Source organism: Clavelina lepadiformis, chromosome 4, assembly GCF_947623445.1.
Source record: "Clavelina lepadiformis chromosome 4, kaClaLepa1.1, whole genome shotgun sequence".
Classification (NCBI taxonomy): domain Eukaryota; kingdom Metazoa; phylum Chordata; class Ascidiacea; order Aplousobranchia; family Clavelinidae; genus Clavelina; species Clavelina lepadiformis.
The window spans coordinates 6883083-6900611 of NC_135243.1; the positions used below are offsets into that span (position 1 = coordinate 6883083).

Genomic DNA, 17529 nt, shown 5'->3' on the forward strand with positions numbered 1-17529 from the left:
TTATATATAATTGTTGGAAGCACAAAATACCATTATGAAAACCAAGCTCGTGACGTGCGATTATGAACTCACATGAAACGTAAAAAATTATCACTGCAGCAGCATTGACAGCAGCATGCACGCACACAAATGTCATAAAGTCATCCTTCATGCGTGCAACCTATATCCTGACGTTTTCAGCAATTGTTTCTCTTATTTATATAGTATATACATGCCAATTTTAGAGAATAGACAGAATTGCTTATAGCATGCTTATTTATAGCTGGCTTACATAGGCAGTTGCATATGTATATCAAAAGAATTGCATGAAATAGAAAACGAAATGTCGAATGTTTCTTTCAGTCGACTTATCAAATCGTGATTGACCAAGGCAGGAAGCAGTTTTCGCTGTGCGGAAATTACGCTGTGGCCGAACCGCAAAAGAAGACACCCATCTCATGGTGATAAATTGTCTCCGGCTATGTAGGCTACTTGTTTAGCAACAGTACGACATAACAATGCAAGTCGGTCAGTTGAAATATTCTTTGTTTGAAACCGAAACGAAATGAACAAATTGCTTTTCTTCGTTGGACTTCTACTTCTTGTCAGTTTCATTGAAGTTTCGTCGCTCAACACTCGCATTCGCAAGTAAGGCGTTATTTGAAACGTTTAATTTAGCGGCTGCGTTTATTGCTTACTTAAAAAAAACTTTAACGAGGTGTACTTGGGACTTAAAAACAATTTACAAGCGGCAGATCGAAATTTTAGGCTTGGTTTTAAACTTTTTATATGTAGTGGCACAAGATATGGCTGAATAAATTTGTTTCTATACTTTAAATAATATATTAATGCTTTAATTAATTCAATACAATATGCAACAGAGCGAATGTTCGGTATGGACTTAGTCATGCGAACAAGATTAACACAGGTAAGTGTAAGTGAGGCCTTTGTGTTTGAATTATCTTTTTTATGTTTTATTTTGATACATTCAAATAAAGCTGAAACAACGATAAGTTTCTAAATTCGCTTCATTAGTTTAGTTGATAGTAAGCATCGCAGAAATATTTCAATTCAACTTATGCATTTTTATGAACAGAGACGCGAAGAAAATTGGTCGACGCAAATAATCGAGTAGCAAGAAGCATCGCGGAATATCAGCCCAGAAGGAAAGGCTTGGAATAATCTTTTATTTGTGTCAGCAATCATGGTAATATACTGTAATTATTCGGAACACATTTTGGCAAATAAATACAAAAAATAAATGTTATTGGTAAATATTCGTCCATGCAGACGTTCCTATGATGAGCCTAACATCGTTTCCTGATAAAAACCGTGGTTCTCACAAAACAGAGTGTAAGAATTTAATTTTACAGACAAAGTTATTATGATTTTTACTAAAATAGATCGAATTTCAATCCAAGTCGTGATAATACACAATGCATAGATGACAATATTTAGCAAAACGGATGAGCTTAGACTTAGATGCTTCTATCAAACTATGCCTAACTATCAAAGAAAAGATGTCGACTTCTTATGATTGAAGAATATTCGAATACGGTTGCAACAAACACTTTTTGATTCCAACTATTTACATATATGGTGATACACTTCTGTTACGTAACATCGCAGTGTTAGTAACAGATATAGTAAAAACACGTGTTTTGAAAAGATAACGGAAAAATTGTTTTATTTAAGTACGTTTTGAGCCCTTTATTATATTAAAAAAAAGTTATAGGCTATATAGTATATAGTATAATTCTTGTGACTATCATTTTGTACAATTAGCCAACTACTTAGAGAACAAGAAGGGATGAAGTGGAAACAATTCCTTAACACCGTTTTGATGAGATAAAGAACGAACAAACTTTATGTTTGCTGTATTTCACTAAGCGTCCTCTTCAATTTGTCGGCATTTGCGTAATAAACGGTTACGCGACATTTATCGTAACACTCCAGCCGAGATTAGCTAACGATGTGTCCTATACTTAAAGGTTTTCTTAAAACACATAAACATATATAAAGATATAATTTAAGCAATAAGATTTGGCATACGCCAAAAAGAATTAAAACTCTTTAGTATTTGTATAGATCAGTGTTGCACGGATCTATTTTTAGAAATACGAGTAGTATAGAGTCGCTACCCTAGGAACCCCATTACCTGCAGGTTACCGGTTACGAGTAGTTTTAGATCAGTTTTTGCTTTTATTCACGATTAAATGATTTTGCACGCGAATAAAAAGAATATTTAAATTAAATTAACTTAGTCATACTTTTGTTGTACTTATAATGTAATAATGGGACATAAAGTGTAGTCAACATACAACGCATAGTGACAACATATTTCTCCGTTAGGAGGCGCAAGCATGTGATAAAAAACAGACAACGAAAAAATAATAATTAATAGACAGAGTCGTGATAACTTTTCTTTCTACTTTCCACAGTAAGTATAGACGTGTATTTCAAAGCACATATAACAGGTGAAACTTACAGACGGTACACATAATAGAGGTATGGTCAAGGGGGGGTGGTAAAGTTATTTAAAAGGTCTGGATTGCTTTTACGTAGTGTGGAGATTCTATATTTAAAGGTTCTATGAAAACTGTTCGATAAATTTTCCAAGGAGAGCTGTTGATTTTCAATACCACATTTGAGTCTGGTTTTCCATGTGTGGTGATTCGTCGTTGTGATTAAGATAGTGAGGACTTTGTCGGTGTTCGACTCAAATCCCGGGTCATACCTGAAGGCGCAAAGATCCTCGACATTTTCTTTATTTAGGTTTAAGTTTAAAGTTTTTTCGGCGAGTTTTATTGTTCGTTTCCATTGGATCTGGGTTTGGGAGCATTTGTAAAATAGATGATGGGCGGAATCTGGTCCAATTTTACAAAAGCGGCAGCTATTGTTTGTTGTTGGTGCGTATACGGTTCTTAGTTCATGTTTAAAAGGGTAACAATTACCAGGACCGAGATTATAACCTTTGATGTTTAAATCGTTTGGGCGATCAAGTTATTACTAAGCCAAGTATACAGCAAGCTTTAAACTAAACATACACCCATATAAAAATGTAGCATTACAGAACTTATATTCATAAAAAGGAATTTTTATGTAATAGCGAGAATTTAAAATATAATTCCTTTTGTACAATATGTTTGGATAAGAGAGATACTTTTTTGTAAATCGGAATTATTTAGCTTCATTGTTGGATTAATTTAATATTTCGGCCATGTCCACAATATGTTTGCGGCATAGCGGTAGCGCGTAGCAGTGGTTCTCAACCTTTTTTGGCTTACGGCAAACAACCAAAAGATTTGGCGGCTCCCGCAGTCAAACCAAAAAGTTTCTGCATTAAATAAAAATAATTTGCGAAGCCGTTTTCCTGGACTAGTGATTAGCGGTAGCGCTTTACGATAGCAAATCACCAAAGAATAGCAAACGTTTTTGTTGATGAGGGCAAAGTCGTAATTATACTCAAGTCGGACTCGAGTCACTTTTTGCAAATAATTAACTTGGCTCGAGCTCCACTCTTTGAAATTGCATACATGACATCACATGACTCGAGACAGTTCTGGTTGAGTAGGTTTAAGCATGAAAGTAAAACATTTTTTTTTCCTCCAAACACATCAAATTATAAATAATTTAAATAAAATTTTTTGTCTGCGAATGCGTAAAAGAAATTGCAAAACAAAGTAAATTTATGAAACATCCAAACATTTCTTGCTAAAAGAAACGTTTCTTTTTTTAGCTTTCCGTATGGCTTGGTTTTAGATATCAAACGACTTGACTTGACTTTCGACTCCTGTTTAATGACCTGGTTATGACTTTTGATAAAAGAATGGTTTATGCAATGTTCTTTATCCAATAAAATACTGTAAGTGGATCGTCAACTCACGGATCTGTCAAATGAGGATTTATGCAAATGATTTTGCACGCGAATAAAAAGACTATTTAAATTAAATTAGTCATATTTTTGTTGTACTTATAATGTAATAATTAGACATAAAGTGTGTTCAACATACAACGCGTAGTGACAATATATTTCTCCGTTAGGAGGCGCAAGCATGTGATAAAAAACAGACAACGAAAAAATAATAATTAATAGACAGAGTCGTGATAACTTTTCCTTCTACTTTCCACAGTAAGTATAGACGTGTATTTCAAAGCACATATAACAGGCGAAACTTACAGACGGTACACTTATTAGAGGTACAGTCAAGGGGGGATGGTAAAGTTATTTAAAAGGTCTGGATTGCTTTTACGTAGTGTGGAGATTCTATATTTAAAGGTTCTATGAATACTGTTCGATAAATTTTTCAAGGAGAACTGTTGATTTTCAATAACACATTTGAGTCTGGTTTTCCATATGTGGTGATTCGTCGTTATGATTAAGATAGTGAGGACTTTGTCGGTGTTCGACTCAAATCCCGAGTAGGCCACAGTCTACCGCAATCCGCCACATTATTCATTAATAAATTCATTAAATACTGTTTTTGGTCTCTATGCTTAAAACTTAAAGTTTACATTAAATACGATTTATTCCTTGCATAGGTGGATAAATACACGATTAATGTTTCGATTCACGAATCCGGTCCGCCAAGTACTTCATTTTCTCATATCAGGCCCGCCGACCGAAGAAGTTGCCCGCCTCTGGTATATACTCTATAGTCTATACTCTATAGCAGTGGTTCCCAAACTTTTTCAGCTTGTGGCACACTAGAAAAATTATAAAACGCTCGTGGCACACTTACAAGAGAAGAAAAGTTGCTTTAGAAAATTACGCTACTCTATTAGCAATGCCATAATTGTTTTCATCGTCACATGTGCTTATTTATCAGCTATTGAAGCAGTTAGAAAGCTTTTAAGTCGCATATGCTTGTCTGCATGCCTTATTTTAAATATTTATACAGTTCTTTTCCAAAATTTCAAAAAGATTCGCGGCACACCTGAGAATCTATGGTGGCACACTAGTGTGCCGCGGCACACAGTTTGGGAATCACTGCTCTATAGTATAGAAGACTACTAGTATAGAGTCTATACTATATACTCTATATACCCTATATCTATACTCTCTATATACTCTATAGTCTATACTATAGAGACAGCGTGAAAAATCATTTATCGTTCGTCTATGATATTTCTATGACCGGCATTCCTTAAGTGAAAAATCAATTGCACTGCTCATACTATGGTTGCTGCGATGTAGATTGTAGAGTAAGACCAAATGCAGTACTGTGATTCTAGTTTTCTACGAAGTATTTACATGCTAAGGGCAACCACCTAATGGTGAAGCCATTTACCCATCCTTTCTGGAAGCGAAAGAGAGAGTGGAAAAGATCCACCGTCATGCTTTTCGGCTTACAAGTTCAAAATCACTCATAATTCTTTCGCCTTATGGCTGGTGAGTAAAAGGCTCTAACAAAATGTGCAAGTAGTTGTAAGCTTTACCTGAAGATGTCCACACAAGGACATTAAGTATATTGGTTTTTACGGTTACATAAACGTGAAGCAAAAGACAATTCGGAGATAAAAAATAAAACAACGTGAAAACGTAAGAACGTGTAAAAAGATTTTTATGTGTCTATAATATAGATTATAGAACAATATCATCACCCAAATACGTTCCCACTAACCTGAATAATTTCGTAAAAGCCTTAAGTCATAATATATTTTCCAATACCTTACACCAATTGTTTATTACACTGTTTTTATATTCCAATTGATAATGCCCATATAATTTTATTCAGATTTATTTGCTTTTATTACCGTGTTAATCTTATTTCTGTGATGAAATTAATCATGAACGCCCTAAAGAAGATAAATCATTGCGCTTTGATTGCGTTCACAAAGTCTTCAAAGTCAATTTGTCCATCTCCGTTTCTGTCTGCTTCCTCCAGAAGATCATTGAGTTCTTCTTCAGTCGGTGAAGACAAGAAATTGGTGATCAATTTTCTCAGATCATTCTTGTTGATGTAACCGTCCTGGTCGCAATCGAATACCTGATGCAGGCAATAAATGGAAGATATATGTATAAGATAGAGGGTAAGAAATTATACTTAGCTTAGCTTCCAAGTTTCTGTTTATAGTCATCAACGAAAGTATTTGTGTTTCAACAGTTTACGCACTAAGGCAAGGTCTACACAGATATTTCTCCCCAGGGTGTTTTAACCCTATTTTCCAGGCCTTTTTAGAGCTTGTATTCCTGGGTGGTCTGCTGCTAAAATAGATGTTTAGCGGCAGATATCTGATTATTTCTAACGCCACACAACTCGCTTTAACTTGTCTAGAAGCATAAGTTATTTAAAATTTCACATTTGTTTTAAAAAGATACTTTGATTTGTAGTTAATCATATATTTTTAATTAAAGAAAAAGTGCAATTTCTTTCATAATCAATAGGCCTAACTCTCTTTGGTATTTCCACGATTTTGGGTATTTAATGACTTCAGTCGCCTGAGAGTTTGGTGAATCGACATTTTGCTGCGCAATTAGAGAACACTTTCATGTAAGCTAAGTGAGGCAGCAAAGTTACATCAGTGCTTAATTACGCATAAAATTAATGCTGTTGTTTGATGTTTTTTCTACATCCCTTGGGAAAATGAAGCAGTTAAAATCGGTTAGCGCCATAAAAGGGGTGATATGCTTGCAATAAATAAATAAATATGCAAAAAGTAATTTAACTAACTTTCAATTTTTTACGCCAAACTATTGCAAAGCAAAGTTTAGGAAAAGTCATAAAATTTCTCTGCAGTTTCTCCAATAGTTTTTTTCCATAAACGGTTGAAGGTGCTCCAACTGCCTTCCGATGTATTTAAAATACAGCACGCTCGATTAGGTATACGAGACGTAGAATATGCTTGTGTGGAATATATGAGTAGATTTTAAGACTTATCATCACCAAAATCAGTTATCATCATAAAACAACTTTAAATTTGAAAAGCAGATTTTAAAACTAACAGGGAAATCTCTTCTTTGCGTCTTACTTGGAATGCATCGCGAACTAAGTCATCACGACAATCTTCCAATTGGTTTTCAGCAAATTTTTCGAAATCGTCATACTCAATAAAGTCTTTTCCGTTCTTACTAATGTCCTTGATAATGTCATTTAGTTCATCGTAAGTGGCGTAATGTCGTGTAGAATGAAGCGTAATTTTCAAGTCTTCAATATCGATCACACCATTTCGATCGCGGTCGAAGAGATTGAATATCGCATCGATTTCGTACTTTCCGCAGCCGTTCACTTTTTCTTCCGAGATCGTCATATATGCTCTTATAAGTATAAGCTACACAGCTGCTAAACTTTGCCGATCTAAATATATATATATCTGACAAGATCAACAGCAATCGCTGACATCAATATACTTAATTTCCCTTTGCTGCTATCGAAACTAAACACTTAAACTGTGTAAACACTTAAATTGTAAACTGTTATACAGCTCCTCATTTTGTACCTTCAATATACTTGTGATAGACTTGTGTGCCGTATACTCGTAGAGCACGCAGTCATCCATCATTCAAGTGTCCTGCCAAGCGTCTGGTTAATTGATTAGTTAGGCTACAAAAACTTCGCAGGTGCTTTGGCTTCTATGAGGTGATTTGAATCATGATCGTTTATACGGAATAAAACTACTAGCATTAATACTATGTATATTTTTATTTAAACCAACATGACTTATAGTTAACTGATACCAAATAAACTAAGGGGTTAGTGTTTAATCGGAAATGGATGTGGTATCGCATCTTGTTTTTATCAGTAATGAACACTATGCCGATTAAATTCTTTCGTTTGGATTTTTTTCAACAGAATTTTGTAAAAGTGATTTAGCATTTTACAACTGAGTTATTGCTTTAATAACTTTCCACAAAATTTCATAAATAAATAAAGTTTTTTATGTAATTTAATTTCAACAGTAAAGAAGGTTCAATCGAATGGTGAAATTGCCCGTTCAGTTCTAGCACAGGGACCATGAAGTTATAATAACCTTTAAAATGCTGTGGTCTACCATGACCAAATTTATTATGTGCAATTACAGCTGCGGCCTTATGAATAAGTTTATCTTTAAAGTATATCTTACTTTGCTGTAACCTACAGTAGGCCTATATATTGTTGTATGGAAGGCTTTTTTGAAACTAATTGATAAAGCGTGGCCATATCAAAGACTAAATTAACAATATTTCTCAGTGAAACAACAAACAATAATTAACAAATAAAATAAACAATGTAACCTTGAAAAGACCCGCTGTTGACGTAATTATTGTTGTATTGCAGCATTAAGATCGTCAACAACAAACCGAAAAAATAATAAAAAACATATTTGATAAAATTTGTCTACAGTTATGAAGAATTTGATAACAGGACCAATTGAGGCGAACTGTGATTAAAAAATAAAAATCATTTCAAAGTATGACAAAAAGGCACTTTTGTTCCACTCTACATATAGGCCTGTAGATGAGTACATTTGCTACGCTATTGAATAAAAGTTTTCTCCATTAACTACACCGTTTGAAGGAGTTCGAACGATCACGATCACGATCATGATCACGCCTTCAGATGAACAGAGATGAAAGTTGTGCTTGGATTTTTTGGTCAGGCTGGAGTTCGTGTTTAGGTTTGTAAACACTTTGTGGCTGATCTCGGGACTCCATACTAACATTTTTTTTCAATATTAAAAATTTTTATACAATATAATATGACAATACAATTATTTATAATAACTTATTATTTTCAAATGAATTGTCATATCATATGGGCCGACCTCGGGCATTAGATGGTCGGCTAGTAACCTTCTTTGCTCTAGTCTAGACACTGAAAGGACGTCTCATGCGAACTTCTATGACTCTGTGCAATTTAATGCTTGACTATAGCAATGACTTTTTCTGGCTGTTGTGAGTAACAGTTCTACTTTTACAGTTGTCGAATAATTATCAACGAAAAAAGGTAAAAAAGGAAAAGTTTTGTCACTCAGGAGACAAGAAACTCATCAAAAAATCTAAAGTAACATGAAAAGATTAAGTCAATTTCAAATTCAAATTTGAATTGAACTAATTCAAATGTATTAAAAAAATCAATTCAGTTATGAAAGTATCTCGCTAGAAAAGCAAGTAATTGTGGGACAGCATGATTTCTAGGTAAAAACCCATTGATTTTGATCAGAAGCTAATTGAAGCTAATTGATGAAGCTAATTGTTGGACGTGTATTATCCCATATTAATGGGAAGCTTGAAGTAAATTAAAAAAACGTGAACTCCGTTTTAAATGTTTTGCTTGCGCGAAACTGTAATATAGTAAATATTCACAATGCCATGTGGATTCAGTTTTAACATCTCATTCAGTTTTTATATTCCCAGGAATCGTAAAAATTCGTTTGTTACGTTGAGTAAATTGTGATTAGCATCAGCAGAAATTCTGGCCTGGAAATCTACGACAACGCCTTTAAAAACAAACAGAATAAAACTAACGGACAAAAACGGCACCGATGTAGGCGATCGAATTTTGGATAAGAAGCTAGTAGGAAAAAGCTGAAATCTGTAACTTTGTAGTTTGCCCGGTCCAAAGAAGTTGAGCCGATATAACTGAATTGTTACTGGAAAATGATTAGGCCTAATCCACCTTAAGTATAGTTTACGCAGCCCGTTGTTAAAGCAAGGTGGTAATGTTAGAAGAAAGTACGGTACAGGAAAATAGCTGACCACTGTTTTATATATGGTTAAACTGGGGTTTCGCTTGGATTGCGGAAAGAGATTTGGACTTGTTTAGGTGAGTATATGCCGTAACAATCGCTGTCTTGGCCGATGTTGATTTTTGAGAAGTGCCGTTACATCGGCATCGGTTCAGCTCTAGTGTGAACGACATGTAGCCTACTATGCAACTAATTAAATTATTAATATAGGTATTCAAGTTGGTAACAAGTATGAAGTAACAACGTCTGCATTCTTACTGGATCATTTATAGCTAAAAGCAGAGCAGAAACAACATGGCTTGGTAATTAGAAAATAGCTACGTCACAAGACTATTTATTTATTCCTTTTCCAAAGTTGAACAATTATCCTGCACTAAGTCTTGGAGTTGTTATACCACCAATATCTAACAAACTTGTTATCAATATCGAAATGGCCTAAATCGGGTTTGCTAAGCTTAGTGAAGTGAACATAAATACATCTATGACCTTAACCACAAATATCGAAACTATTTCAAGTTGTTTATTTTGCACAATTCTGCTTAAAGTAATAATTATGGCATTTTACATAAACATCATAATCATAGTGATATGAACAATTGCTTGCGAGGAACTGGCAATCCTGTTGCATAGAAATGAAACCAAACATATGGATGACGCAATTTAAAGCATGAAGTACGTAGCAGAAACATCCAGGTACTAAGACCACAGAAAAGTGAGTTACAGTCTCAAGGCCCAATCAAATTTTCCATAAGAAAGAACTGAAGACATGAATGAACGAGTAACTTCAATTAACAAGCAACGAGTTTGAAATAGAACTTTTGAACCAAAGCGTTCGCAACGATTCGAAACGAAAAGCAAATTTTTAAAAAGGAACTATACATCGGCCATACGCACACTGACAATGGACGTTTTTTCACACAGCCACTAGTGTATAAAGGTCTAGCACACAAGCATACTATACAAAGCAAACCACCCTACTCAGTTACATGCCTAAATGAACCATACACACTTTTTGGAACTAATGCATTATAATACTAATAGGAAAATCCACACAACATTAAGGCATATTCTTCGGACACTTCCTGAGCAATTAGTGATGATGATGATGGTGGTGATGATCAGGATCGTGCCAGATCAGAACTGGAATGTGAGTGTGGTGCAAGACGTAATCACTCACCGATCCCATCACAGTACGCCGGAGCAACCCCGCACCCCTGCTTCCCATTACTATGAGGTCAGCCTCCAACTTCTCGGCCATTTTAACGATGGCGTGAGATGCAGTGGACTTGGTTGTGTCAACGTGTACCTTGCAGTGCTCCAGCTGTAATTTAAGTTCATTAACAGGTAATTAAACATGAAATATGAAGTTAATTATTATAAAAACCTAAACTAAATGCAAATCGATAAGACAACATTAGTACTACAACTAGATTACTACATATTTTGAAGTGTGCTGTAAACGACTGAAATGGTTTTGCTACGCCGTATTAACCATAGAAGTGACCTGGGCCTCCTTGCATTTTGTCACGTATTTATTTTTAAGGTGTTCGCATCGTTTTCTGTGCTCGGTAACAATCCTTTCCATTTCTACTTGAGGATAAGCAATAGCATCTAAAAATACACAATGGTTATGTCAATACGACTAATCACTAACGTATAATAATAATTATGAGAACATGAATTGAAATGCACCGCATTGCATGTTGCATGCATTCATTCTGTATTTACATTATCAAAGCAACATAACGTTGGTAGGGTGAGCTGCATTTCACATAGCAAATGGTTGCAGTGAGTGTCATAAAAGCAGGTATTTTAACATTTTATTTAATAACAAGCTTCGAACAGTATTTATTCTTTTTCATAGCTAGAATAAATCAAAACAGTGGATTACTTAATGTCTTTAAATATACACATTGTTACGTGATATAATCATAGGAAAAAAGGAATAAAACAAAGACACGAGGATTTCAGAAATATAGTCGTATATCCTATATATACTGTGGATTATCAGAGTGTAGAAGACATAGCTAACAACAGGAAATATTGCTAACAATGAGCCTGTAGCGTTGTTAGGTGTAGGATGAAAGCAGCAAAGACAGTGGAGAAAACTAAACCACATGATACTACACATGATAAAATAATGTATTGTGAAGTTTAGTAGCCCTAACATTGTGCATTGTTACATACTACAGTACATGCTTTAACCACCTGCAAATGCAAACGTTGTTCGAACAATATTAGCTTTTATTAAATAAAATGTTTTATCTGCTTCTGTGGAGTTTATTGCAATTCTTTGGTTGGTAAAATAATAAAATGTTTCTTGTTACATATTCATTAAATATTGCAATAAGCAGAACATAAACAAATAACATCCACACAAAATATACTTTTTTGTCCTCAAAATGTTAAAATCAGTCTAAAACAAAACATGTGCTTGATGTAAAATAATTATGTCGTATCAATCAATTGATGTGTCCACCTGCAAACATCATCGCTGGCAATTCGGGTTGCTCTGCTTCATGGCAAACATGAACATCATTTTCTGGTTTGTGAAAATTGGCAACATACCCTGAAGAAAAACAACACAAAAAATATCATGCCAAAACTGAAAATTGTTCATGAGGTAAATTAAATTATTAATCAACATGATGTTCATGTTCATGATGATAAAGAACTAAATTATTTTGTCAAATCAAACAACCAACAGCTAGGTTCCAGCAGTTGTAGCGGAGTCACAATGTATTAAATGTGGTTACAAAAATACAGTGTTCTTGTATATACAGAAACAGAATATGCACCGGTATGTGTTGCACGTTTTAACTGTTTAGACTCATTGTAGAATAGGTTACTTACAATCAAATGTCTTTTCCGAACGTTCGCTATTATCAACAGCAATGAATACCTTCATTTTATATTCTATGCAAATCCTGTCCTAGCACCTGTTAACCAAATGTATTTTATCAGCAATTTTCCGTTTTTCTCACACCCACACTGAAAAATTGACTATGTGCTGTTTGGTTAAGAACAAAGTATAAGGATTACTGAGTTCAATGCCCAGTTGACAGCATTGTGCTGCAATTGGAATATATATATCACTATTCAACAAGATACTATATATATCCAGTAAAAGATAAACGGCCAGTTTTGTTCATGTAATTTTGCCTCTGATCGTTAGAATTACCCTTTACGACACCTTGTAGTGGACTGTTTTCTCTCTCACTTTACAGATGCAACGAAGCTTATATCTCATGCGTAATTTGTTTGCTAACATTTCCCACAACCTCAAAAAAGGTGCATTTAAAGCTTTATAAAACTATAGTTAGATAACAAAATAAACGAGTTTTTCAAGGGTGCTTGGGAAACTCTATGCCACACATCCAGTCAAAAACATATAAAATTCAGCCTTTGCATGATTAGTAAGTGGCAAAAATAATGAAAAATTTGTGGCTCGCAATTGTTAACATAACCAGATTAATGCAAGTTTTAAAAAATGGCGCTTCCTTCTAAAAGTTTACCAGACTTCATAATACATCACCTCTATACATCTACTAATTGCCACTTTGTGCCAGACTGGAAAGCATGGCGCTTTGACAAAATCTCGAGAGTTCAGGACAACCAAATCAGGATGACTGCTCAACAGGTGGAGGACGAGTAAATCACACCAGAAAGCATGGTATTTGACGAAATATCAGAGGTGCAGGAAAGCCAAAATTGAGGTGACTGCCAACTGAGGGCAGGACGAGTAAAATCTGGATGCAAAATGATAAGTTTTGCAGTTGGGCGGGCAAAACACAGAGCCTGTGGGCTCCGTTTTTTAAATGTAAACATGGAAAATGTTCGGCTGCAGCAAGCACAATGTTCAAAAATGTTGAGGGTGTAGTTGCCATGCTTTCCACTATGGCTATTGTGCAGTTTGCAATTTCCTCACCTTAGTTGTTGTTTTTAATACCTTAAAACCTTTACGCTCAACAACTCTGCAGATTTAGTGCTGTTAATCTTTCCTGTTCTTTTCTGGTCCATTGCATGCTGATAGATGCTGATATGATTTATTCCTTTTATTTTTTTCATCCTCTACTCCTATCTTGCTATGTAATTGTATTTACCCAAAGCAAGTGTTATAATTAACTCAAGCTTTTATGAAGAATGAATGCTGTTTGAAACATGTCAGCTTTTTAAAGTTAAATGTTTAAACCTGCTTTCGAGGCACTCCTTGCAACCACTTGACTATGTATGTAAAATACAACTCAGCCCTACCAAAGCTATTTTCTACGCCCATGGTTATTACTATTGAAATAGGCATTCAAATTGTAAAAAATGATACACCATTATGCAACTTGCACTTCTTGTTAAGTGAACAAAATCTCGAGTCTAGTGCACAGTTTGACTAGCCGGGGTCTAGTATATAAAGGCATCTTGTGGTTGTACACTTTGCACTAGACCTTAGATCTCAGCCATAGGAGCTATACTACGCCTAATTCATAAGTTAAAAAAATTTAGAGGTTTGTCTGAAATTTTAATTTTTCTGTAAGATGATAACAAATTTCTTAGACTTCAATAATATAAGGCTACATGCAATAGGGGTCCGTTGCACTTTTGAACTTCAGCATGCTGCTTACAGGAATGGGACAAAATGACGGGGCAAGGCACAGAAGTTCACAACCACGTGTGTACGTCATGCATTGTCATACTAGAACCCTACTTCCCAAATTATGACGTTGTTTGGTTGTTTACTTCTGCACTACACCCAAAAAATATGACGTAACAATCCCTCAATACATAATCGTTAATCGAAATACGGGAACTCGTACAAAAGTAAGAACTCCTAATAATAGCCTTCTTTGCAGAACAATATCTGCATTGACAATGACTGCTCGGTCATTGAAAGCTGTCCTCTATCGATGCACATTATTAGCCTACCGGTAGGCTACATTGCATAACTCATAATTATCTGCCTGGACTTACGCCAGTTTTTACTAAAATACAAAGGTCCGCTTGACAATGTTAATCGTAAAGTCTTGCGTCATAATTGTATCTGGCCTTCGCTTCACAACGTGCAAAATAAAACGTTGCATTTCCATGCTGGCTTCACGTGTCGTGCCCTCAGCGGCGAGTTGGTTGCTAAGTAGATCAGCAAACAAACAATTGCAACTTGCAAGAATGAGTCGTGGTTTTACGAACGCTTTTAAAAGTTATCACGCTGGTAGTTAATGTTTAATTAAATTTCGAAACAAGTCAAGAAAGTATCATGGAACCGGTAAAACGACGGTTACTTATTAACTGCTAGCTATTAACTTTTGTAGTAATGAATTTTAATATGTTATCATTATCACGAAGGCTGTCACACGCAGTAAACTGTACTGTGGCTTGAAACATAGAGAATTGAAAAGTGAAAAAAGGTTTTCAGCATCCATTTATCTATCGCTCTATCATTACACTATTTGGATTGACTTTCTCTTTGATATAATTAGCAATGATTTTTAAAACCAATTGTTGGTAAATGTATAGCATACTGCTTAAAGTGAAACTGCAGTGAAAAAAAAATTTGATGTTTTCGTTGAAAGTGCCTTTTTACAGGAAATAAAAATAACAATCTTTAAAAATTTGTTCAAGTACAAACAAAGGTTTTAAGTAATATTGAAACAATCTACATTTTGAGGGTGGCAAAATAGTCTGCTGGTTGCTCTGAAGCTATGACGTCAAAAATTTTGGTTGAAAGCGCCTTGCTATACTAGGTTGCCTGTATGGAGAGTAAAGACATGGTATCGTTTTCCACCCCATTCGTCTGCTTTCCGCCCATTAAAATGGTCCAGAGTAAAATGGACCTACTTTGAGCAATGGGGTTTCCCACAAACCATATTTCTGCCGAAGTAAACATCTCCCCATTCCAAATGCATATATCTTACTCTAGGGTAAGAAAGGCATATTTCCTGCCATTCGAATGGGAAAATATTACCACATTTTCACCCATTTCAATGGGCGGAAAGCGGACGAATCGGGTGCGTTTTCGTTATTCATTACGTTATGTTTCCTTGCGCAAGTGCTAAATTCCATTTTTTATATTAGCAAATATTCACTTATTAAGGTTCAAAGGTTAATATTGTGACTGAACGCACAATATCGATGCTTAATCGCTATATTTACTTTTCATATAGCCTATTGTAATAAGTTATACTTCATTAGTTAACTACTTTTACGACAACAACGCTATGGACGCATTTTCCAGATATTGTCTGGTGTCACAATATTCTGTTCTGATGCCACCAAACCGGCACTGCCATAAACAGCGTCTTGTATGATGTGACTACATGTCCGCTGCGTCCCGTACCAATTGCAACCTTCCGATCCATGCATGCAGCATCCAACCTGTTAAACTTCGCCGCAATAAAGCCAGCCTTTCCCTTGCTTGTCGGACAACGGAGCCTCTTCCCCTGCCAGAGTGGCAGTAGAGTCGGGTCAACTGGCAAATAAGAGTAAAGTCAAGTTATATCTGAAAGCAAAAATAATAAAAAATTCACTTTTATCGACAAGAAATGTTTCCAATTTTTACAAATTTGTTTCGTTTTGCGGCGTCATACGTGTTCGTAGACAAAAAAAAACTTATTTTAAAGTGAAAGGCAAGTCCAAAAACAAGTTGGTCTTAAATCGAAGAGTAGTTGTCACTTGCTAGTAAGTATGCTGGAGAAAGGATTTTTAAAAATATGTAGTGGTGTTACATAGAAACTATAGATCGGTTTATAAAATATAAACGCTGCTTCAACGTCCCAGTGACCAACTTTATAGCCATCAACGAGATAGGTGATTCGTTCACGACAAAAATCGTTGCAGCCTTCCACGTAACAGAAACACGTGGTTAGAATGCGCATAGTAAGATGTACTGAGTGTTGCTGGTTTTGCCTCGTAAACGCTGTACAGGAATGATAACTTATATAATAGACTAACGGTTAGGTTATGTCGTAGCATATCGATGATAACGGTAACGGTATAAAAACTCTGCTGTGGTCATGTCCTATCCATAGAAAGTGTTACGTGTAGGCTAATCATGATTAGGATTTTCTCACACCATAACATCTGGCTTGCTGGCATTTTAACACTTGCCTAGATATTATCACCTATAACCAAGGTTGCCATACCGTCCTTATTTCTAAGATTTGTCCCTATTTTGAAGGTCTGTGTCTTAGAAAATATTTTGTCTTTTTTTCTAAGAAAATTCTTATTTTCACTTGCGTCCTTAGTTTTGTCTTATTTTTATGGCACAGGTTCCTATTTTAGGCAGTTCCACACTTTTAGTATACCGTTTTGTACCAAAGAGATAACAAAATTAAGAACATGCAAATAGTGTCTCGTTTTTCTTTAAGAACATTGATTGCCTTCTCCTGTAGGCTACGCAGCAGCAAGGCGCTATGCCGCTGCATCACATTTAGATGGATAGCATTTCATGAATTGCCAAATTCATGTATAGTCACTAGCCTAAATAACAGCAGGATCAGGTACGTATAAAATATCATCGGTAACGATTTTTAATTCTTGTATGACAGGGATTGAAACGCTAAGTTAATTTGGTGCAAGTGAAAATAAGCTTAACATCCTAATAAGTGCATTACGCCGATATCATTATACTGTTCCATCAATTCCTCATAAACCGCATTTGTGCAAACAAAAAGCCCATTTGCAAGCTACTGAGAAAACGTCCAAAGTACACATCAAATATCGACGCGTCAGCATTTTGAGTTACAAAAGCACTTAAACAGCCGGTTTTTTGACCTAAACCACGACATCCGAGTTAATAACATCCATTATTTGCGCACGTCCGCCGTAATGCTTGTGGCATACGGCGTCGGTGGAAAAACGCACATATGGCTGATGAAAATCAATGATACCATG

General features: G+C 35.4%; 2 protein-coding genes and 1 long non-coding RNA gene across 3 annotated transcripts; 1 reads left to right on the forward strand and 2 right to left on the reverse strand.

Annotated features, from left to right (window-relative positions):
* Positions 1 to 401: 401 nt before the first annotated feature.
* LOC143452632 (uncharacterized) lies at positions 402 to 1246 on the forward strand. The gene is made up of 3 exons (XR_013115079.1): positions 402 to 627; positions 861 to 907; positions 1076 to 1246. It is a non-coding gene; the product is annotated as an uncharacterized LOC143452632 (long non-coding RNA).
* Positions 1247 to 5699: 4453 nt separating this feature from the next.
* On the reverse strand, positions 5700 to 7486 carry LOC143452633 (neo-calmodulin-like). Its single transcript, XM_076953675.1, has 2 exons — positions 6952 to 7486; positions 5700 to 5969 (listed from the first exon to the last, which is right to left on the reverse strand). Exons 1-2 carry the CDS (start codon positions 7228 to 7230, stop codon positions 5793 to 5795), a joined length of 456 nt encoding a protein of 151 aa, XP_076809790.1. The 5' UTR covers positions 7231 to 7486; the 3' UTR covers positions 5700 to 5792.
* A 2668-nt stretch (positions 7487 to 10154) lies between these two features.
* LOC143452634 (universal stress protein Sll1388-like) lies at positions 10155 to 12660 on the reverse strand. The gene is made up of 4 exons (XM_076953676.1): positions 12502 to 12660; positions 12128 to 12217; positions 11153 to 11259; positions 10155 to 10969 (listed from the first exon to the last, which is right to left on the reverse strand). Exons 1-4 carry the CDS (start codon positions 12554 to 12556, stop codon positions 10739 to 10741), a joined length of 483 nt encoding a protein of 160 aa, XP_076809791.1. The 5' UTR covers positions 12557 to 12660; the 3' UTR covers positions 10155 to 10738.
* Positions 12661 to 17529: the final 4869 nt, after the last annotated feature.

What these genes read in the sequence shown, in the direction of transcription:
- LOC143452633 (XM_076953675.1), bottom strand. Translation starts at nt 7,230, where the DNA reads ATGACGATCTCGGAAGAAAAAGTGAACGGCTGCGGAAAGTACGAAATC. An exon ending in TAGTTCGCGATGCATTCCAA is followed by an intron (nt 5,970 to 6,951) that starts GTAAGACGCAAA and finishes TGCCTGCATCAG; the next exon opens with GTATTCGATTGCGACCAGGA.
- LOC143452634 (XM_076953676.1), bottom strand. Translation starts at nt 12,556, where the DNA reads ATGAAGGTATTCATTGCTGTTGATAATAGCGAACGTTCGGAAAAGACA. An exon ending in TTCGGAAAAGACATTTGATT is followed by an intron (nt 12,218 to 12,501) that starts GTAAGTAACCTA and finishes GTTTTTCTTCAG; the next exon opens with GGTATGTTGCCAATTTTCAC. An exon ending in CAAAATGCAAGGAGGCCCAG is followed by an intron (nt 10,970 to 11,152) that starts GTCACTTCTATG and finishes CTTAAATTACAG; the next exon opens with CTGGAGCACTGCAAGGTACA.